This window comes from Myotis daubentonii, chromosome 2 (assembly GCF_963259705.1).
Source record: "Myotis daubentonii chromosome 2, mMyoDau2.1, whole genome shotgun sequence".
NCBI lineage: Eukaryota > Metazoa > Chordata > Mammalia > Chiroptera > Vespertilionidae > Myotis > Myotis daubentonii.
In genome coordinates this window covers 208,075,591-208,100,221 of record NC_081841.1, presented here as the reverse complement: position 1 = coordinate 208,100,221, position 24,631 = coordinate 208,075,591, and the positions used below count along the sequence as shown (strand labels likewise).

General features: G+C 34.4%; 1 protein-coding gene across 2 annotated transcripts in view; it reads left to right on the top strand.

The window, feature by feature from the left end:
• The window catches only part of SGCZ (sarcoglycan zeta), a 198,202-nt gene that overhangs the window by 68,548 nt on the left and 105,023 nt on the right, over window positions 1-24,631 (top strand). Inside the window, exons 2-3 of one of the 2 annotated variants that reach the window (XM_059681106.1) lie at window positions 14,167-14,268; window positions 18,822-18,842. In XM_059681106.1, the coding sequence (XP_059537089.1) occupies window positions 14,167-14,268; window positions 18,822-18,842 (123 nt within the window). The remainder of the gene's footprint in view (window positions 1-14,166; window positions 14,269-18,821; window positions 18,843-24,631) is intronic. The other variant, XM_059681105.1, reaches the window with a different exon arrangement.

The window sequence follows — 24,631 nt, the reverse complement described above, 5'->3', positions numbered from 1 at the left end:
AAGAAAAAAAAAGGCTAAATTGCATTTTATCAAAATTGGAAACTTTTGCTCTGTTATAAGAAAATCAAAAAATGACTTAAAATATATTCAAACTACATTTGATTAAAGACTAGTCAAAAGAAATATACAATTAAATAATTCCATTAGGAAATGGATGTAATAAATGAATAGACATTGTATCAAAGAAGATATGCCAATGGAAAATAGCACATGAAGAAAATTTGCAACATCATTAGCTACAAGGGTGATGTAAATTAGAGTCACAATGAGTTATGACTATACAGGTATCAGAATGGCTAAAATAAAATAAAAAGTACAAGTAAAACTTGGGTAATGTGGATAATACCAGTAGACTGTATAAATGTCAATATGCTGGTTGTACCATACTTTTGTAAGATGTTAATACTGAGATAGTCTGGGGAAAGGGTACACAGAACTGATGATCACATGTGACTGCAACCCTCTCAAATTAAAAGTTTAATTAAAAATAAATTACAATACAGATTTGAAACCAAGAATATTCGTCTTCGCAGTAAATGTGAATGTACTTTACTCACCTATTTTGTGTTTAAGCAAAGGCGTGCTATCTTTTCCCACTTATATATTTGGAAAATTATAATTTTTTAAAGTTCAGAAATTCAAAGAATAAGGTAATCAAAAATTAAAAGCAGATTTTATATAGCATGTAAATATAGAGTCCATGTAGCCCTAGCTGGTTTGGCTCAGTGGACAGAGTGTCGGCCTGCGGACTGGAGGATGCCTGGTTTGATTCCAGTCAAGGACACATGCCTGGGTTGTAGGCTGGATCTCTAGTAGGGGATGTGCAGGAGGCAGATAATCAATGATTCTCATCATTGATGTTTCTATCTCTCTCTCCCTCTCCCTCTCCCTTCTTCTCCAAAATTAGTAAAAATATATTTTAAAAAACTCTATTAGATTCCATCTAGCTAGTTTCCTATATATCAATTAATATCTATTTCCAAATATTGCTAGAAATAATTTTTAAAAACAAATTTAAGTGGCCCCCTATCACTTTCTTGATAGTTACTTTTCCAAACAGATTATCATTATCATATTTTTGCAAGTAGTTTCTATTAACAATATTTTAACCTTAGTAATCATAGCATTTCAATTTAATTGTTGGAAATTCCTACTGACACCAAACATTTTTTTAATGTACATAGGTCATTTCTTTTCTGTGTATCTGAGAATATTCTCTTCATGACTTCTCATTTTGGTGGGGTTTCATAGGATTGTAGAGTTCTAATTCTTTTTTTTTTTTTGTGGTTAAAGTAGATTTGGTGGGGGATACATTTTGACTTATCAATAATGATTGTTTCTTTTCCCTCCTTCCTTCTTCCTTACTCCTCTTCTCTTCCTTTTTCTCCTTCTTTATCTCTTTCTCCCTCAACTTCTCTACATGATTCAGGACCAGTCACCCCTAGTGAATAGAATTCTTGTCACAGTGTAACCCACAGGTTCTGGAAAACCATACATTTCTGACAGCTAGTCTCTAGAACAGTGGTTCTCAACCTGTGGGTCACGACCCCTTTGGGGGTCGAATGACCCTTTCACAGTGGTCACCTAAGACCATCAGAAAACACATATATAATTACATATTGCTTTTGTGATTTATCACTGTGCTTTAATTATGTTCAATTCGTAACAATGAAATTGGGGGTCACCACAACATGAGGAACTGTATTAAAGGGTCGCGGCATTAGGAAGGTTGAGAACCACTGCTCCAAAAGATCCCTTGGTTTGGCTGCCCATGTTAGCATAGTAAGTATACATACCTATCATGGTGATCCTTTGTAAGGAACTATTTTGTCAACTTGTTAGAAAGTAGTTTATAGTGGTGAAGTTTCACCAGAGCGTTATATCCCATAGAAGCACAAAAGCCATCATCTATCGTCCAACTCTTTCTCATTCATGTTACCTTTCACGTTAAGTAAATAATATCAATTTATGTGTGTAAATCTGCATTTATGTGTATGTCTGTGTATGTAAATTCCTCCTTTAATTCTCAAATGCCTACTATGGACAATCTAACCCAAAACATTTAAGAAAAAGTGAGATCTTGATTAGTTCGAATTAAGAATATTTTCTTACCATATGAGTTTAATATTTGCTATTATTATTACTGTTATTATTATTTCCTTCTTGTAATATATCCTCATAGTTAATTGCACAGACTTTGGACTTAAACCAGATTTCAACACAAATATTATCCCTAATAATTTTAACTTTATTATTCAGGTGATATCATTTACATGTTTTGAGTTTAATTTAACTTTTATGTTCTTTAAAGTATTAAATTATATAGTACATACTAATACAGTTTATAACAGGGCTTTGGTTCCTATGAATTGAATGAAGCATCTATTTTTATTATTATTATTTTCTGTAGAATCCCTCTTAGTGAGACTAAGGAGAAAAAAAAAGTGGTGATGAAGCTGCTAATATCAAGAGTTATGCTATTGCAGTTATGTTCTTTTTAATTAGGAATACCTCTATTTTTTGAAAGTATAGAAATTATCTGACTAAATGTATTAAGTGCCATTGCTAGTATAGCTGCTCAGCTTAGCCAAGTGATAAAGTTACCAAGATTACTTTCAAAGTCATTAGTGTTGTGTGGGAAGTGATATATTCTCTATTCTAGCGCTGTTAACACTTGTAACAAAAAATACTTACTGTATGTCTTAAAATTTAACTTAGCCACTTGAAAAACAGTTTGTCTTATAGGAGAAATGCAAAGTCCTCAGTGATTTGAGAAAACTGGGTCAGTTATGTTATCTCAGTGATTACACAAAGATATAGTCAAGGACCTTGTAAACCTTAAATGACTTTCATCCTCTTTAAAACTCAAATCACACTCCGAGGAAAGTATTAATTTGTTTGCTGCTTTAAGTAACATGCATTTTCTCCTTTAGTACTGATATCACAAACCTATATGTCGTTTGAAGAAGGTTGATTATTAAATAAGCTTAAGTGATATCCGCTTCCTTGAATAAAATAATCTCACTTAATACATGAATAGAGAAATTTAAAAATGTCAGTACAGGCACAAGAACAGTGACCTGACCTATCATTTCTAGAACTAAGACAGGGATTAAAATGAAGTTGAATCATCATTCTGAGGCTCTACAGAGACTATCAGTCTGAGAATAACGAATATAAATGTAGATTATGGGTGTCATTTGGAAATTTCTCCTGTATCCCTTACAAGTGAGAAGACCATAGGTCAATAAAAAATATCACATTTATAATATAGTCACAATATATTATTTTAAAGAGAGACATTACTAGCATGAATGTTGTATTACTGACCTCAGTAAATGATAGAACAGGTTATTTACATGAATTATCTTCAGTGTTATATTTTCAAACTAATGCTAAAATTCAGTAGAGGAACCATCAACTTTTATTTTGTTCTTAATCTATTGTGTTAGTGGTAGCAATCATAACTATTTAAATTCAAAATAGTGGTACACAGAATTTAAAACAAAGCTGAAAACAGAGCCTATTTTTGTATGTGGTAAATATTAGGATTATAATGAATTCTTCCAAATGGTGTACTGTATCTTAATAAATTTCAAGAAGCAAGCACAATATTGTGAACATATCCAAAATATTTATATTGTCTGTGTGTGTGTTTTTAACATAGACATGATTTTTAAGACACCTTAAGTTTAATTTATGAAAGAAATTAAATCCAACATCATAAACCATCCCACCGACGTCCTGGAGCTCCTGATAACAGCCAGGGGATCGATCAGTGAAACAAAAATGTCCCTTTCCTTCCCGCCGACGCCCCAGTTCCAGGCACCAGAGTTAATCACTTTTAAATGCTTGTGATTTTATTCTTAGTTTTTAAGATTAGTTATCATCATAAGTATTTTCTGTGTTATCAGACATATATGCACTGCATTGACTTTGAAAGATGAGGAATTTAATTGATCTCACCACCTCTGTCTCCTTTTACTGCACTACCTAACATTTCTACTTTAGACATTTATTTTTTAAAATCTAGGACTCACTCTCATAACTTTAAATGGTAAACTTTTGCTGAGTATTACATTATTTATTGTCAGGGTTTATAATAATTACATTTTGTTTGTTAATATTGTCTTTAGATCAAATCTAAAAATTCAGGTGTAATATACAGGAAAATATTATACTTATACAGATCATTTTTATTCAAAATCAAGTGGTTTTGAGCCTGCAGAGTAGCATTAACAATGCTGTTTTATTAATATTGCCATTAAAGAGGCAGTATTTAAAACATCATAAGTAAAGAAGTTTTACTTTCACAAACCCTAGCAAATGCTCAAAATTTTGCCATAAGTTAGTTTGCTTTAAGTATACAAATATTTCTTGGTAGATTATCTTTATTCTTGTGGGGAAAAAACACAAAAAAACTAAATAATTTCATTATATCTCATCAACAGGAACATCCAGATTTTTTATATCACATATTTTGTTAAATGAAGACTTTTTTCCCTTCAAATGCATTGTAGTGAGCCCTCTAATTTTGTTGACTCTAATATTATTTACTTTTTCTTAATACATAGTATTTCAATTTCTCTTTCTCTTTACTCTGTTAATTTTCTTCCAGTATCTAGAAATTTTTGATAGCTTATTCATATTTTAAAATATATTACTCTATTGACAAATAGCAATTGCTTATGAAGGATTTTGGGTAATATGTATATTATATATTAACATATATTATATGTTGTGTATTTTACATATATGATATCTGTATATAATTAATGGCCCCTCTCAGACTTTCTCAAGTGTCAAAATAGAGAAGATCTGACACTGGAATCAGGCAATTTACTGGTTTGACTCTTAGATATAATATATACCTTTCTTTGCTCCTCCTTCAACTGGCTCCACTCAAGATGCAAGATATTGGCTGATTGGCCCAGAACTTCCAAAGAGTATTTACTTAATAGTTCATTTTAAGGACTGTATTATTTACATAAGCTTTTACAGTGTTAAACAGTTTATAAAAATATTTGATAATGATATACAATTTTATCTTCTTATCAAATTGGTCCAGTAGAATGGGCATACATGATTATTGCATGGTATAAATTATTAAATTAAAATCTTAGATGAGATGACTTTACCAAGATATTGGAATGATGCAACTAGAGATACAGAAAATCTGCATAGAAGTAAAATAAATATATCACTTTATTGTTGAAGAATAAATTATATTCTCTGTCTTGTAAGGTTTGTGAACTTTACCTTCAGAAATAGAAAGCAGTCTAGCTACTATTCTTGGCAATCAGTCTAGTTACTATATCTAATAATGATAGCAACTAGTTACTATTCTTAGCAATTAAATTATGAATTGATTTGGAATGAAGAAAACCAGGAATATAGACTTTGAGTTTTTTAGCACATAAAAAATTGTTGTTGTTTTACTGCTGATCGCATATATAAATAATCTGCATCCTGACATATTTATAGCAAAACATCTGCTTGTACCTTATAAACCAACAAATTACACAAACACTTTGGAATGAATAAAATGTGCAATAAAAATTGAAGAAATTTACATCATAAATTATATATAATAACAACATACTTTGATTCAAGGACAGTGTTATCACAAATGCCTTGTTTGTAATAGTAGAATGTTAGCTTGCCAATTGAAAAAGAAATATACTTATAATCTTTGAAAATATCCATCAAATATTTTTGTTATTAATGTTGTACTATGGAAAATTGCTTGGGAATAAATCCAGATGCTTACAGTTCAATTAGGTCTGCTTTTGGGAAAAAGAAGTTTTGTCATCTGGATATAACCTTCTTGTATAGCATTTATGTTGTTTCCCTTACAAAATATTTAAATATGTAAGTGTTAAGAATTAGATAATAAATAGAAGTGAGAAACCAAAGTTCTTTAGCTTCAGAATTTCATTGCAAAGTATTTTATAGAAATTTTAAAAAGCAATGTGATTATATAGGGTGGGACAAAACCAGGTTTACAGTTGTAAGTACATGAAACAGTTTATTTTTGCGCTACTATGTATTAATTATGTATTATTTTCCATAAGAACAGTTGGAAACCTACTTTTGCTCCACCCTACATTTCATGTGCTATACATATATTTGGGATACATAAATTACATATATATATCTATGTACATATATATTTAACAAGGGCACTCACAGTCTTAGGAATTTGATACTACATAGATAATATTATATCATGTTTTACTTATGTTTTGTCCTCTCTGATTGACTCCTGTAGTATGTGTATGTCTTCTTAGTATGTGACGTACTATAAATGGTAGAATATCAGTGTATTAGAACATTACTTCATAAAGAGGAGCATTCTGAACTTGTATGGGAAGATGCCTTCATAAAGATATGCTTGAATTGCTACACAAAGAATGAGACAAAGAAATCAAATAAAGGAGGGGGGAGGGTTGGAGAGAGAGAATAGTGAAGAAGCAAGGAGCTTGACTTAACTAAAGAATTTAGCCATGGAAGTGGATGTGGTCACCAAGTTGGAGTATGAATATAAAGCAGACATTCTATTCAATTGATTTAATTGTTACCTTACTACACTAGTAAGTAGGATGAGATAATTTGCAGGATCACGGCACTGAAGGAAGTGTTGAAAAGAAACAACACGACATGATTTGCTAAGCATGTGTGCTTTAGAAAGAACTAGAAACAGGGATATAGTTGGTAAGTGGAATTAGCCTCCTTTGTCCTCTGCTATCCTACCCTAGGCCTATTCTGGCTTTCTCTAAATAACTTAGAGATGGTCACTGTTAACTTCAGTCCTACATTCAAAGAGACATTGTTCAATTGGTTGTACCTAATTTTGAGTTCAAGATATGTTAGTAAAAGTGTCTGACTGACTGACCTAGATGAGGTGATGAACTCTTGCTTGAATCGCCGGTATGGTAAGCATGTCAGACCAGGTAAGGAAATGGCAGTTTCTATGGGAAGCATGTTGCTGAGAAGGGGTTGGCAGTAATTCCCACAAAAAGGATTCCATTATGGGCTGAGGTCTATGTTTGACATGGCAAACAAGAAAAGTTTGCAAAGGATGCCATTTGGTACTATCATAAAGCAGAAGAGCAAAAATGTAGAAAAACATGTCATCTTAAATATTTATGTAATGGTTGTTACTAGTACCTAAAATGGAACTTATATTAAAGAAGAGATGCTAGTCTACATGTTTTAGGGAAAAAAATCCATTCTTAAAATTCCAGGGTGAAATCGATGGAAACTTATAGAATCTTTTGAGATCTGGCTGAGAGATGACCCGTTGCATTTCCGCCTGCAAGGTTCTCCTTCATGATGAGAAGGATCTTCAGATGTTTTAACAAAGCCTGAGAGATGACTTTAGTTTAAGAGGCCACATGCTACAGCTTTATAAGCTCAGTATTGTACGTGGCAAAACGCTGTGGGGATTAGGAAGTCCGTGAACCATAAAATGACTCAAAGTCAGAAAACTCTTATCTATAGTCTCACTGCCTAGTCTGTCAGGGAGAATCAGCTTTCTCATCTGTGTCTTCATGGTGTGTCTGTCCTATTATGAATGACATTTACCTAATATTCCCTCAGTTCCCAGTTAGCAGGATACCTACAATTTTAAGTTCAAGTGCATTTTACCTACCCCTCCTGTGCAACTCATCTCTTCTAAATACGCACACGCATGCACACATGCATTGAAGTACACACACGCACACACACACAACTTAGTTATAGGATGAGGCTAATTACAAAACAATTCATAAAAAGATTGTAAAATGCTTATTTTTTTCTTTACAAAAAGTCTTCTTTTCAGATTTCTTTAAAATGGTGATTGACTATACAGATATCAATAATTTGTCCTGGGGGATTCATTTCAGGGTGAACTTTGTAATCATTTGGAACTAGAGCTTTTTGTGTTTTGTTTTTTTTTCTTACCATAAAACTTTCTTCAGAATACTATGATACAGATCTGAGCCCAAAGAGAAATATGTGCTGGTAAATGAAGTCTGAGAACAAAATTAAAAAAAAAATAACACAAAGAATGCAAAAATTTTAATAAAGTGGAGATACAAATTAACTCAGAAATAATCCTAAACATATTAGGATTCCCTACTGAAATTACCTAAGAAAGTAAATTTAACTTACATTTTCTATTTCCATAGTTGCCAAAGTTTACTAGATTTCAGGCTAACTTCCTAGCTGCATAAATTCCACTTAGCTCCCTTTCTTGCAGTGTTTTAATTAAAATGAGGACAATAATGTGCCTATTTCTCAAGGTTGTTTTGATATGCCATTGGCTCAGAATTTGCTGAAGCGTTCTCTGAATTAAGCTGGTATGCCTGATTTCATAACAGTTAGGGTGGAAATCGAAGATGCTGTCATGAGATTCTGGAAGGACTTCTTAGACAAGACCTTACCATGTAGGCTACTTAACGCAGAGTGGCCATACCTTCAGGTCTTGTCTATAATTTACAGGTCCAGTAATGTGATTTTGCTCAAGGCAAGAAGTTATCCTTCTTTTAGGAACTAAACTATGCTCATAACAACTGACAGATATCATGTGCAAAACCAGAGCTATGATCAGCATCACCTCTCTTTCTCACTTCTTATAGACAATAAGAAGTTGCATCCATGAAGCAGATGAAATTCCTAGCAGTGTTCAGCATATTCTCTCCCGTATTCAAAGACAGCTGTGAAATCAAATTATAAACAGAATTTAGTGGTACTATGCATAGGCTATCAAAAAATATTTGTGGAGACATAGCTTTAAACTCTTTTTGAACCTCCATGCTATACAATGCACCTCCTTTTTAAGAAGTATTCCTACAGAGTTTGTAAAATACAGGTGATTAAACTAGTGTTCAGGGGACATTATTCAGTCTGTTCTAAAATACAGGTGAGTAGGGGACCCATTGGGCAAAATGTTTGGGGAACTCTGTACTGAATGAAGTAAATAGGTTTCCTTATTGTAGACGTCTAGACTATTTAGGATACTAACATGCATTATGAATCTCTGAAGGGAATATAGCATGCAACCATTTTCTAAATTTATTTGAAAACTGAGCATTTTTTTTCACTAGGTTTATTATAATTCTGGTATTCTATTAAACACTAGAGGCCAAGTGCACGAATTTGTGTATGGGTGGGGTTCCTCGGCCTGGCCAGCGATTGGGGCCAATCAGGGGCTGTCTCACCCAGTCCCAATCAGGGCCAATCGGGGCGGGCTGGCTGGATGGAGGGACTGTGGGAGGTTGGCTGTGGGAGCGCACTGACCACAAGGGGGCAGCTTCTGCATTGAGCGTCTGCCCCCTGGTGGTCAGTGTGTGTCTTAGTGACCAGTCGTTCAGTCATTCAGTCGCTTAGGCTTTTATATATAGAGAAGTTTGAGAAAGACAGGAATGCTAATAGCAAACCTTTAGGCTTTATAGTCATGTTCCAAAGATTAAAATATGTATGTTACTCAGTCAACTACTAATGGATGGCTGTCCATAGGGTGCATAGCATTATTATAATTATTTGATACTTTTCTTAAGTCAAATCCCTGAGGTTTTTTTCAGTTGTCACATTTACCACCAAGAAATGTGCTATGTTTTAATAGCACCCTCAGTTTTCCTAGAGAACTGTTGATTAACAAGCCTGTCTTCTGCCAAGGTCGATTATCACGTTCTTAAGATGTAAACTTGAATTTCAAGTTAAAGTTGCACATTACAGGGATTTCCCTGCACATTTAAAGTTGTGTTATACAAGTAATATTAGACTACTAGGCCTGGTCACAGGAATAATTTTTCCTTGCAGCAATTCCTGTGGAAACCATTTGTTTTTAAGAATATTGAACATAAAATGCATCTGTATTACAAATGTTCCCATGGGATTGAACAGATATAATCTATTCTCCATTTACTTCAAATAAACATTTGCTGGTCCCTGATATATAATAGCATTACTATAAGGCTTACATCTTTGCTGATTCCTTATACTAGCACATAGTCTCATCAGATTTATTGAATGCATCCACTTCTTCTCCACTTACTAGGTTATTATGATCATATCTACCATGTCATTGAGTATATTATTGTTTTTATTTTATTTTGCTTCAGCATATTTTCATTCTGATTATTTTGTTACTAAGCAATTGCATATGTCCTGAGAAGTGAATGATATGTGAGTTGTTAGAAAAATAAGAAAATATTTGTCAAGAAATTATATTTTAATAAGAGAAAATTTAGGAAAAAATGAATTTTATTTTATTATGCATTTTAAAAATCATTCACATGGTTAAAAGGATGCCAATACAAATAAAAGATACCAACTGCAATGTTTATTGTCTGATTCAATATATGAAAACAGTTAAAACCTTTTCACAGCACTGACAATTGGTGGTATATAAATTATTTGAAACTTTGAATATTGGCTAAGAACAAAGGTAATATATTATGTTCCAGATGATAAAAGATATTTTACTAACAAAAACCTATAAAGATATTGCTATATAAGCTGAATTATAGGTCAAATTTATAGTTCTATCAATTATTATCACTATAATACTTATTTTCTAATAATAGGCAGGAATAAAGAAGGCCTATTGAAATGAAAATAACATACAGGCTGTCAGCAAACAGCATAGTAAAAACACATTCAAAGCAGACTGTAAACTTATGTTTTTATTTGTTCTTCCTCTTATGAGAGAAAACAGCTTATTATCCTATATAATAAAAGGGTAATATGCAAATTAACCCTAACAGCAAAACGTCCTGGAACGACCTGGAACGACCAGTCACTCTGATGTGCACTGACCACCAGGGGCCAGATGCTCAATGCAGGAGCTGCCCCCTGGTGGTCAGTACACTTCCACAGGGGGAGCACTGCTCAGCCAGAAGCCGGCTCATGGCTGGCCAGCACAATGGCAGTGGCCAGAGCCTCTCCCGCCTCCACGGCAGCACTAAGGATGTCTGACTAACAGCTTAGGCCCCATCTCCTGGGGAGTGGGCCTAAGCCGGCAGGTGGACAACCCCCAAGGGGTTCCGAACTGCTAGAGATGCAGGCTGGACTGAGGGACGGCCCCCCCCCCCCCGCCCAAGTGCATGAATTTTCATGCACTGGGCCTCTACTAAATTATAAAGAACAGCCTAAAACAGTGTGTGTTTAAAAAAAAAAATATATATATATATATATATATATATATATATATATATATATATATATATGTATATATGATTTTTTTCTTCTTTAGGAGTTGGAAATTAAATATTTTCCATTTATTTATGCTACATTAAAGAATAAATAATGCCCTAGCTGGTTTGGCTCAGTGGATAGAGAGTCTCCTGCGGACTGAAAGGTCCCAGGTTCCATTCTTGTCAAGGGCACATGCCAGGGTTTCAGGCTCAATCCCCCATAGGGGGTATGCAGTAGGCAGCCAATCAATGATTCTCTCTCATCATTGATGCTTCTATCTCTCTCTCTTCCTCTCCCTTCCTCTCTGAAATCAATAAAAATATGTTTTTTAAAAAAGAATTTAAAAAGATTAATATTTAAACGGGTATTATGTTTGCAATAGAATTTTTTTTTATTACCCTAAGATAATTCCATTAGATATGTTCAGAGCAGCTCCATGGGAAATACTGCAGAAAATTTCCTTCAGATAGGATTTGACCATATATATGGACAGTCACTGTGTGAGATTTAGTAAAGAAAATCCCTCTGAGGAAATAAATACTTTAAGCCATGTGTCATTTCACATGTTCTAATATTATCAGCTTTCTGAATTATAGAGTGTTCTGTCTCCACATCTCCCACCACTGCCCAAGTGTTCTTTAGGCCTCATCATATCTGGAAATTCTCTCACTGTCAAGATCCCAATATCAGAAGCTCCATTTTCTGGTGATAAATCTCTCCTCCCCTATCTCATATTTCTAAACCCCTATTGATCTTGGTCACCAATTCATTATCAATTATCATTCTTTGACCTTGTGCTATTATACAGCCCAGCAGTGCTGTTCTGGCTTCATTTGTTCCTACCCAATAAGAAAAATAATGGACAGATATTTGAAGGGCATAATTTTTGCTACTTTAGAATGCCATATCCTTATGACTCTGCCATTCCTGCCTGGCACATCCTCAGGTCGGAGTCTCTGACTGACTTCTGCCTCTGTTCCTACCAGGTAGAATGCTGTGAAACTATACTAACTGAGCCAGTATATCGGTGGCCATGTAATTAATTTCTAAATCAGAGACACATTTCACTTTTGAGAGTGAAAGTGTCTGTTATAAAACTGGTATAAACAGCTACCTCAGAGAAACCAGAGTGTGTCATCATCCCTAAAAAGGTAGACCGTTTTCCCATCAGAATTAACCTTGAATGGTCCTTAAAATTCTCTCTCTCTCTCTCTCTCTCTCTCTCTCTCTCTCTCTCTCTCTCTCTCTCTCTCTCTCTCTCTCTCGTTCCCTAATAGGCATTTCCAGTGTCAGTTTTAAGTCAGAGTCTCAAGAAAGCAAATTTCTTCTTCCCATCCCCAGTTCAATTCAACCAAAATCTATTACTTTCTCCTTTGATAAGAAGATTTAAACCTCACCACATAAAAATTTCTCTCTCTTAATAGTCATTTTCTTTGTCTAACTTAAAAGTCTTTTAATTCTTACTCAAAATTGTATTTATACTACTTCATTGACTTGCTTTTGCGGGGAGAAGGGGTAGAGAATGGGGCCATCAGAATGTCTTAGCTTTCCTCTGGTGTTACTGGTCACAGCCTCCCAGAATGTAAGAAATAACTGTTTTCCAACTCACAAACTTAAGTCATCATCTAAAAGTTTTAGAGTAAAATTTGCTCATCCATCATGATTGACTCAAGCATGCCTTAAGTGATGGGCATCCCCCAAACCACTTTCTACAGATCCAATGGTTTTTAAATAAGTATCTGAAGTTTTCAATGTTACCTCAAAGTTAGAGAGTCCAAAGCTGAATTTATTTTTGCTATTCTGCCTACAAATTCCCAGGATCCAGCGTAAAACCACTATGTTCCCTTATTTAGTCATAGAGGCGAAATCTTGGATTAATTGTAAATGCTCCCTTTTTTAGTATCTCCAGATAAAGTTAGTCACGAGGTCTGATAAGTTGTTCTTCCACCACCACCCTCACACATATGCCACGTTGTGCATTATTAACTGACGCTTTGTCAATTAGGCCCACATACTATTCCAGAATTGTCTTAAAGCTTAAACACTGGTAATTTGAGCTATTGACGAACTTCTGTTTCTTCTCTTGGAGACTGAAATAAGTACAGACTCCTTAGCTTTGTATTCAGGGCTTTCCTTTCTCTGGCCTCAAAACATACTCCCAGTTGTATTCTCTCACCATATTTCATACACTGTCCAGATTGGATGGCATTGTTATGTCCTATGTGTTACCAGATGTTCATTTTGCTCCTCTCTCTCTAAGGACATCTCAGGTTGAAATTCCATATTCTTAAGGCCTTTATCATAGTCAATCTCTTCCATGAGATGTGGCATATTCAATTGCCAGGTTTGAAATCTTCTTTTTAAATTCCCAGTAGCATTCTGTTCTTACTTATTTATTTTACTCTGTTTCATAAACATTATTTGCATACTTGTTTAACCCTCCTCATAGAGTATTTTCTAAAGGAGAGGATATATGCGTTACTTATTATTTGAATACTAAAACACCATGCTTACTTATACTAGTCAATTATTAAGTACTTACTGAAATTATTATATGAATGTGACTATTTGAATATTGTAGAAATATGTGTATAACTGTAATGTAAAAATATTATTAGATTTCTGCAAATAAAGTTGTTCCCAATAATCGGGTAGCAAGTATCATTATACCTAACAAATAGTTGAACTGGTTGCTGCATGAAGAAAGTACAGGATTTATTCATAGATACATTCTAGTCTCTGATAGAGCTGAGAGGATATACTCGATCCTTTATATTCCTCTCATCCTGCTTATGTTAAACAGAGCCCTCTATATGCATGCAAAATGCTGCAGTCATTCATTAAATAGATTCAATCTCCCATTTTCCTTAAATCATCACTGACTTGAGCTTAACTGTTTTCTCAATTTAGGCCTAAGAAAATTATGGCCAGTTATTCATTCTCTCATTAACCTAAAAGTGAACTATATTTCATTGCTTGTAGGATGGTATGGGAAATCTGAGAGTCACCAAGAAGGGAATTCGACTTGAAGGTATATCTGAGTTTCTACTTCCATTGTATGTGAAAGAAATTCATTCCCGAAAGGTATGTGATACTGGCTTTGGCTTACTGTAAAAGATAATTTAGAGGTTATGTTTTAGCTTGAACTAAGAAGATAGAATCCCCTTATCTCTTCAATATGTAATTGTTTCCTAAAGCTAAAGACTTATTTACATAAATCAAATCAATTAAACAACTGAACAACTAGTGAAGGCTAGTTTAAAAGTAACACATTAGAAAACCATTTAGAATTAAACTATAGTGTTGTGTTTGTTAGTCTATAAAATGTGCCCCTCTATTTTCAATGGAAGTTAGAAATACACACTTACAGGAATTCCAAAAGGGGCATTTGATAAATCTTGAGCAATTTTTGCTGGAAGCATTGATTTGAATAAGTGATTTTATTTCAATATATTATATATATATTTTTAATGCAGATGCATTTTCTAAGAGATGACAAAGAGTCTTAGTATAGAAATTAAATTTATTTCGGAATCTATTTAAATCAAGTAAGAATATTATCCTTTTACCTGTGTGTGTGCTCTGTGTGTTTTATCACTTAGCAGAATGTTAAAACTCAAAAGGTCATAAATGAGACGTTCATGTTGGTTTGTGTGTTACTTCTCAGAAGGTAGTAAGTATTCTTGGTTACCTCAAAATCTAACTAGAATCTTTCAATCTATAAGGCATTCCCTGGGATATGTATGTAGGTGTGGAAATAAATTTATTAAGACAGGAAAAATGGAAAGCATGTGACATAAAATGTGGAAAGATTATTAAATTTATTTCATAAATATAAAAGTATTTTTAAAACTAGAGTTATATTTAAATATTACTGATATAACATCTTAGGAAATTGGGTACATAGTAAGACATAATTTGATAATTTGTTTCAAAGCCATTTTTTCACTTAAAGGTCATAGTGACAACACAATAGAACATTCTTTTATATAAAATGTTTAATGAGGATAATTATATTAACTTTATTATTTTATCAATATTTTTTATTGATTCCAGAGAGGAAGGGAGAGAGAGAGAGAGAGAGAGAGAGAGAGAGAGAGAGAGAGAGAGAGCTAGAAACATCAATGATGAGAGAGAACCATTGATTGGCTGCCTCTTGCACACTCCACACTGGGATCAAAACCACAACCTGGGTATGTGCCCTGACCAGGAATTGAACTGGTTCAATAGGTCGATGTTCAACCACTGAGCAACACCAGCCAGGCTTAACTTTAAATTTTATTTTGTTTTATGTGAACCTACAGAGTTTCACTAATATACTATATTGACTTTGGGTACTAGAAAAATATACTGAGATTACCTTCTGCATTTTGGTCAGATAAATAACACAGTAGGCACATGTATGACTACCTAACCTTACTAGTACATGATTAACTATAAAAATAATTAAACTTAAAAATCCATTGGTGTTTTTTTTGTTGTTTTTTTTTTAAAATATATTTTATTGATTTTCCACAGAGAGGAAGGGAGAGAGACAGAGAGTCAGAAACATCGATGAGAGAGAAACATCGATCAGCCGCCTCCTGCACACCCCCCAACGGGGATGTGCCCGCAACCCAGGTACATGCCCTTGACCGGAATCGAACCTGGGACCCTTCAGTCCGCAGGCCGACGCTCTACCCACTGAGCCAAACCGGTCTCGGCTGTTTTATTTTTATAAAAACTGGAAAATACCGTGCTTACAGAGGTTAATGTCTTTCCCCTGAACGGAAGTTAGTGTTGTGTTTGGATTAAACAATTTAATCTTTGAAGAAATGAAAACTTGTACATGGAAATCAAGAAATTAACATGGGAAGAAGGTGAGAGTCATCATAGGCAGTAAACTTCTTTCAAAATTCATCCATTTTAGACCAAATTATAGTGTCTGCCTGGGAAGACAATTTAGAGAAAGATAGAATTTACCTTCTCAGCTGGAACATTTTTCAGAGCCATGGGTGTAAGCTAGGATTCTCCTAGGAGAACTGGATGAATGTTGACTCCATCTATCGACCTAATAAGAAAGAATCCACTGATTCTCTAACATTAAAGTGAGAGGTGGTGGCAGCCAGGCTTCCTAACTTTGTCCCTGGAAAGTTTGCAACCTCAGTTCCCCAGCATTTCTAAAGCCCACTGTAGTGATCGACATCTACATGCCGCCTGTCACATCTCCAGTCCTGCTGCTTGTCCTTCCCGTGGATCCTCTGCTCATCATTTTCCTTTAAGTAACTGCGGAGCGAAGGGCACAGCACAGGCAGGAGGCACATCCTGTCTGCAGTTGGGCACGGAGTGTGGCTTGGGAACAGAAGAAGGAGACCCATTTACTTCCTGAAAATTTCTCTACATATACACCACCAAAAAATGTATGAAATGAAGAAAAAGCCAGGTCAGTGTGGCTCAGTGGTTGAGCAACGACCCATGAACCAGAAGGTCCAGGTTTGATTCCCGATCAGGGCACATGCCTGGGTTGTGGGCTCCATCCAGAGTAGAGGGCCTGCAGGAGGCAGCGAACCAATGATTCCCTCTCACCATTGATGTTTCCATTTGTCAGAAAATGCAGTTGCCCACAGACACACACTTCTAGTCTCTCAACCTATAAACCAGGGGCTGTTCCTACTGTCTACATGCTAACTGGCGTCCCTCCCCACCTCTAAATGTCTATAGGTATTTGGAGTTCTATTATTATCTATCACAGCTTACTCTTTATTTATGCTTTGAAAAAAAATCAACCTTTTCTATTGTGTGTCATATTGGTGAACAGAAAATCATATCTGCTTGAAATATCTTAGAATTCAATGAACCTTTCAAAATTAACACATTGCTTTCAGAGAATAAGAACTCGTTGAATATTTATGAAATTAAATATATAGTTTTCTTCAATGAGAAGGAATAGTGAAGGATATGTAATTTGGGGCTACCTCAAATAAATGATTACATTCTGAATCAATCTTCAATGCACATGTTCTAACATTAGGTCAGATGTTTTGAAATAGCAGGAAATTAGGGCATGTAATCACCAGGCTGTTTGTTTTTTCATGTAACTGGAGTATATTTCCCAAGATTTCATGAGTCCACAGCACTAACTGCATTCCACTGATTCTTACCAGAAATTTGGCATCATACCGCAGGTCTCTGGAACTTCAAGCATTTACCTAACTTCCTCTGGCATAAGCTAACCAGCCTTCCTGTTCACTATTTTAGTTGTTTCCTCACCACTGCCCTCCCAGCCCAGCACCGTGCATGCGAGATTGATACTTGTGCCGGGGAGCCACACCAGATAATTCCAGTTTCAATAACACCCCAGCAAAGCAAACACGTTTGTTTTCTTTATGGCTCCTGTGTTAGCAGAGCTGTGAACGAGGCGCTGCGCCCCGCTCCATGCCCACTCATTTCACCGGGCATCAGAGCTCGGATGCTAACTCCGTTCTTGGTTACAACCAGTTTCTTACCTTGTGTAATCAACCCTTTTTTATGGAGTTCAGACACAGAGCCATGGGGTCAGGCAAGCTCAGCAAAACACATTCCTGGTTACCTAGCATGCAAACCTCCGGACACTGTCTTTTTTTCAGGTCCCTTTCTCCCCTTTAAATCTCTTTGCTGGTTTCTTTCTCCCACGCAGACCAATTCATGCAAAGAGACATCTGCCGGCTTCTACAATCATTTCCTCATTGTCATTATCATCCTGCATTTAGATGTAGAATACAGGTGAAAGTGAGTATTTCACTGCAATGTCTTTATTCAAGGTAAAAGAAAAAGAAAAACTACAAATCATCCCAAAATCTTTACACTCAGGAAAAAAACAACAACACACTGTTAATATACATTGAATATCATCACAGTTATATGTTTATACATCTGCACAACAACATAAGTATGTAGAGAGACATGGACATGCTTTTTACAATAACATAGTCATTTAGTAGAGGAAATATACTCTGAACTAAATTAAGAGGAATTACTGAACTTAAATTTTTCTTCACAACAAGAATTCTTTAAAGCTTGTCTTTATGTTCAGAATAAAAGTTTATGAGTGCCATTTAGAAGCTGGCTGCCTCAGCCCCACGTGTCAGTGTTCATTAACTCCCCGCAGTGCAATTTGAGGTGATTAGCTCCTCTCCAATTTGTCCTCACCCTTTTTCATTTTCAGTTTTCTGGACAATTATATTATTTTAACTTTGCCAGAGTTCAGAGTAATTGCATTCTGTTCTGCAACATTAATTGCCTTGGCACTTTGATCTTAATTCTATATATATAGGCGTCTGCGGTATTCACCACCGGTATTCTATTATGGCTTCTCTATGGCCAAGTTCAATATTTAAGTCATCCCTCCTTATGTGTATTTCACTGCTAATTAGTTTTATTTGTGTGTTTGCTTGCTTGCTTGTTAACCCTTGAAATATTTCACGCTAAATATGTCTGTTTTCTTTATTGTTTTTTTTCTGGGGATATTAGTAAGGGCTCATCACTTCTTTTCCTGTTAACTCACTTCCTATGACATTCTAGCACTGAATATTGGCATACAATGTCTGCAGGCAGCCTGATACTTGTCTCTTGTTCTGTCTGATCTGATACATCTTTGCACTTTCACTTTTTCACCTCAGGGAAATTCTCTCTATTATATCGTTCAATATCTTTCAGATTCCTTTGTTGAGTCTTCACTTCGGAGAAAACAATAATTCGTATGTTGGGTCGTCTTTGTCCTCCACAGCGGTCATAATGTATCCAGTTATTTTAAACCCTGTTATTTTCCTCTGACCACAGTAACTGCCATTATCTAGAGTCTTTCTTCCATAGCATTCACTTATTTAAAATTTTGAAAATATGAGTATTGCCCTTGCTTCCCCTCACTCATGTATTTTATATACAAGGATGCTGTTTTGATCCTCAGAATTCCCCTTAGGTCCACAGTCTCCTTTTAAATCCTGTGATATTGGTGTCTTTGAGCTATGGTTTTATTCAATTTACTTTTTTTAATCCTAAAACTTAAAGCACTTGCTTTACCTATCTTGAATTATCCATGATGAGCCACAATTTGAGGTAGAGGAATTAAGGGCTAGCTACTTTGTTTATTTTAAAGAGATAGTTGGTGAGAAGGGGAAAACAGGCTTTGACTGTTTGTTTGTTTTTTGGGGTTTTTTTTGTTGTTTTTTTCCCCCATTTGAGGTGCTACAAGATGGGTTCTGCCAACCAGACATGGACTATTTTAAATCTATGAGTCTTGGTGGCCCTTTCTGCCTCTGTAGAATATTTCCAGTGGTCTAGTCAGTCCTTCATTTTTGGTAGATTTTCCCAGTAGTGTCTACTCTACCACAATCTTCCCTATATCTTGGTTAGTTTATTTGCATAGGATTTCTCAGAAAGATGTTAACACTCTTTTTTTTCTTTCCAGGGCATGGGTGGGAGTAGTATATGGATACATGTTACATGCTGCTATGAGATAACCTCTTTTCTTGGCTTCCACTTTTTTAGGTTTATAGCATAAACTTGTTTCAAGAAATTGTGAGTTGTTCTAAAGAAAAGATTAAAAAAATCATTATGGTTTACTTTGTTAAGTAGTAAGGGAGAGAAGTTTTTGAAAACTTTTCTATTTTGAAGTCTAGTATCAGATAGGCTCACTTCCTTCCTCCTCCCCTACCTCCTCCTTCCCTTCCCTTCCCTTCCCTTCCCTTCCCTTCCCTTCCCTTCCCTTCCCTTCCTTTCCCTTCCTTTCCCCTCCCTTCCCTTCTTCATTTCTTTCTCTCCTTTATGGCCAATAGTACCCAATACCATAACTTGAATACTCCATTTTTACCATCAATGATTTGACATATGCCTTTTCTCATATACTGCATTCTTAAATGTACATAGATTTATTTCTGGTGTCTCTGTTCTATTGATATACTTAGACAAAAACAAAAACAAAACAAAACAAACAAAAAAAAAAAACACCCACAAATTTTAAGGAATGGTTTTAATAACTTTGAGAGCAAGTTCTTTTATTGTTCTTTTTAAAGAGCTTTTGCCTATGGTGTGTTTTATTTTAAAAATGAACTTAATGATCAGCTGTCAAGTTTCATAAAAATTCCTGTTGGGAGTTAATTGTGGTTATATTTAATTTGTCTAGAATTGGCATCTTTATAGTGCTATATATATATTTTTTTATCCCAAGAACATGGCTCCTCTCTTGATTTTTTTGAGAACTTATTTTGTGTTGTTCAGAAACATTTTTAACATTATTATTCATATAATCATCACATATTTCTTGTCAGTCATTTTATGATTCTTATGCTTATGAGAATGGGTTTTCCATTCATTTTTCTCATCAATCTTTGTGTTTGTCTAGAAAAGCTGTTCTTTTTTGGTGTTGCAAATATAATCTGTCAATTTTCTTGAAGTTTTATTGTTTTAGTATATCTCAAATTATTTTTGTGGCTATTCAGAGAGATAATGATTTTTAATATTAGCTAACATTTATCATAAACTAGATCTCTGGAGTCCAATTCCTAGTTTTTAAATCCTAGCTCTGTCACTTAGCAGTTACTAATTACCCTGTTTAATCTCTCTGTGCCTTACTTTATCATCTGTAAAATCAAGTCCATAGTGTTCCCTAATATTTTAAGGGCTAGAGTATTATGCCTTACAATTACCTGATATAATAATATAATCCATTGTTAAGAATGATATGCTTAAGAAGCACAAATCATTACATGTTGAATACCTGATAATTCATCTTGAATAGCTCTTGCTACCAATTAAGTACTTTCTGTATGTTAACTGCTATGTGAAGGACCTAATATACATTCATGCTTATCTAATTCTCATAGCAACCCACATGAAGTTGACATCATTACATTCATTTTACACATGAGAAAAGCACATGGTTCAAAGACGTTATAAACTTACCTGAATATCTTAGCACACAGGGCAAGGATCAGATCTAGGTCTGTCAGACTCATACCCATGCCCTGAGCTTCTTTGAAATCTCCATACCAGTGAATGGAACAAGCCAAGTCTTGGCAGAAGAGGTGAAGGGTATTTCTATTATGATTCTTCTTCTATGAAACATTCTTTACTTTATATAAAAGATTTTTTTTGAAAACCATGCTATGGAGTGTGTTTTTAAATAAGAACTCACGCCCTTTAAGATTTTTTCTTGCAGGAGATAAAAAAAAAATGAGCCCTCATTATTTTGAATATCTTTCTCCAGTGAATGGAATTTTAACGATGTTTCAGTGTCACTATTTATAATGGAGCTGAAAGAAATTGTCCTCCAAAAAGTGGATTTCTTCACTGCCCCACACTTGCATATCCACATGAATTTGTGGACTTACTATTGCTATATAGGTTCATCTTTATTCAAATCTCAGGGAGCAGACCACAGTGAATATAGTAGTGACACATATATTAGCTCAGTGTTTTTTCAACACTTTTTAGTATGAACCACAGTAAAACAGATTATACATTGTACACGTGATACACTGATTTTTCTAGTCTATTATATTATAGTAAGATGGTACTATTTTATTTCATATATATTAAAATATATATATTTTATATATTTATAACGGATATATATTATATGTATATATTGTTGCAACCCATTACATTTATTTAAAGGCCCCAATATGTGTTTGGTTTGAAAAACACTGCCCTAGCTATTAGCTGCTCAGCATGTTCAATAAATTTATGGCCAAATATTTTCTCTTCTCTCAGGTGTCATAGAAATAATGGTTTTTCAGTGGGGAATGTGAAACACTTTATTTGAATTTCAAAGGACAAAGAGTGAGACGTTTAAATTTCATAAGAACAGCAATCATGTATTTTGACTACTTCCTATAACTGCCTGATAGGTGAAATTCCCAGTGAAAAATTTAAAACTCTTTATTCAATATAATTGCATACACCTCAGTGTATGTTTGCTTTACTGAGAGAATGAATGGTTGATGTATTCAAAAACGTAAATTAAAACCACATAAAGAGATGTTTATTACATTACAAACAGAATACGTGACCTTATTACACCTTGTTTCACCAGTTTTTCCCCCCAAATATTAGATCCTCAAATTGGCTTATATTGCATAAGAAAAAGTAGTCATATTAATTTCATACTTATAAAGAGACATACTTATAAAGTAGGTCTCCCCTGCCCTAAAAAGAATTGAAGAGAACAGAAGTTCTAACTTTGAATTATTAGAGCTTTGTGTTTTATTATGATCTTGCCGGTATAAATATAACTGGTTCATCATCTATGTCCCCGAGTTAGTACCAAAAGTACCAAAACTGGGCATACTAGAGTGGTGCTTGAGCCACAGAATAGTCTGACTTATTTTTTTTTAATCTCTGTAATGTTGCTTGATAAAATAGCTTTTATTAGTTAATGCATTTTTTAAAAATTTATGTTTACTTACTTATGTTTGCTGTCCTTAGAAGTTAGGCCTGGAAACTGAGCATGGCAACAATATTAGTGACTGGATTTTGACTTTAGATTGGGTCTTCCACATGAAATAAGAAACACAGGATGCCTCCAGGTGAAAGAATTTCAGCTGGGCTTTGAAGAATGATTGGGATTTGAATTTCAAATTAGATCATATTTGTGAGCAAGAAAATAGATTATAAAAACCATTGTTTGCTTAGGAAATAGAGTCGAGCAGTTTGGTTTGATTTGAGGAATTCTGTAAAGCAAGAGTCTAAAACCCAAGGGTGTTCCAAGATTTCTCAGGTTTTACTGAGGCAGTTTCCTACGCACAGTAAGGCTCATTGTACTGATGATTTAGGTTATATGGCAGGCATGTTTTATCATTTGGCTAAGCTCAATGTGAGCTCCAAAAAATTGGAGTGTTGCACAAAATACATTTGAAATACATATACAATATTTAGCATCAGATATTTTATCTCTTACAAACATTAAACTTTTTAAGCCAAAATATTGCATATATCAGCTTAAAATATTTGAGAAGGCATAGATTCAAAAACTATTTTAGGGGATGAGTGAGCACAAATATATTTGAAGAACAGAGACAGAGGAACAGGGAAACATTGATTTGGAAAGCAGCTTAGGGCTTCACACATGCAAGGATGTTAAGGAACTTAGAATTTGTCCTCAAGGTAATGCAACTCTAAAGGACCTATAGTATTAAAATTCCTAGTCTACTATATTTCAAGTTAATAAAAAACATTTATTTAAATATAATAAACAGAAATTTCATTAGCTGAAAAAGCTGTATATTCTTTCCCATTATTTTTGGTAACTGCATTTTAGTGTGCTAGATAATCATTCATTTTAATATTTCTAAGACATAGAGTCACAGAAATTTTATAAAATGCATTATACTGAGCCACAGCTAAAGTAGAAAAGGCTAAAGATGGGATAAATGGTGATGGAAAGAGACCCGACTTGGGGTAGTGAACACACAATACAATATACAGATGATGTATTATAGAATTGTACACCTGAAACCTACATAATTTTATTAACCAATATCACCCCAATACATTAAAAAAGTAAAAAAATTGTGATAATCAGTCAATGAAAGAAAAATACCACATGAACTCACTCATTTATGGATAATAAAGACCATTATAAACTGATGAACAAAAATAGATACAGAGGCAGAGCAGCATTGAACAGACTGTCAAACTACAGCAGGAAGGCTGGGGAGGGCTGGGGGGCAGGAGGGGGGTAAGAGATCAACCGAAGGACTTGTATGCATGCATATAAGCATAACCAATGGACATAAGACACTGGGGGGTAGGGGAGGCCGGGGGAATGTCAAGGGGGCGGGGGGAAGGAGACATATGTAATACTCTTTGTAATACTTTAAGCAATAAAACAAAATTTTAAAAAAAATTTGATAAAATAAATAAAAAGTAGAGACAAATTTTAAAAATATAAATATTCAGTCTCTTAAAACTAAAAATGCATTACTCTTAAGTATTACAAATTATTATATTTGTTGGATTGGTGGTTTATTAATAACTTTTAGATATGAGAGTTGCCCTTCAAATAAAATCTTAGTAGAAAACAAAATCAATGTAAAGCAAATGGACATGAAGTTGTGTCCCATCCATGACAGTAATCTGTTGGACATTTGGTATGTTTGCATTATAAGTGGAAAAACACTGGCTTTGACCAATATCTCTAGTGTTGTCCTACACTTTTATTATTGTACAAAATTAAATGAATCACCAACACTATAACTACTTGTATTAATATTCTATCATAATCTCCCTCTTCACTGTAAAGGCCCATAATTCATTATCATCATGATTTTGCCTTTTCACACATTTCTATCACACTTCTGTGATTTTCCTTTACATTAATAAAATAACTGAAAGATTTAGGGATGTCAATCTTAAAGATAAAATAGCTAGTTATTTAAGGAGGAAAAATGAGTTTATTTATAAACAGCACAGGAATTGCAATTTGGGACAT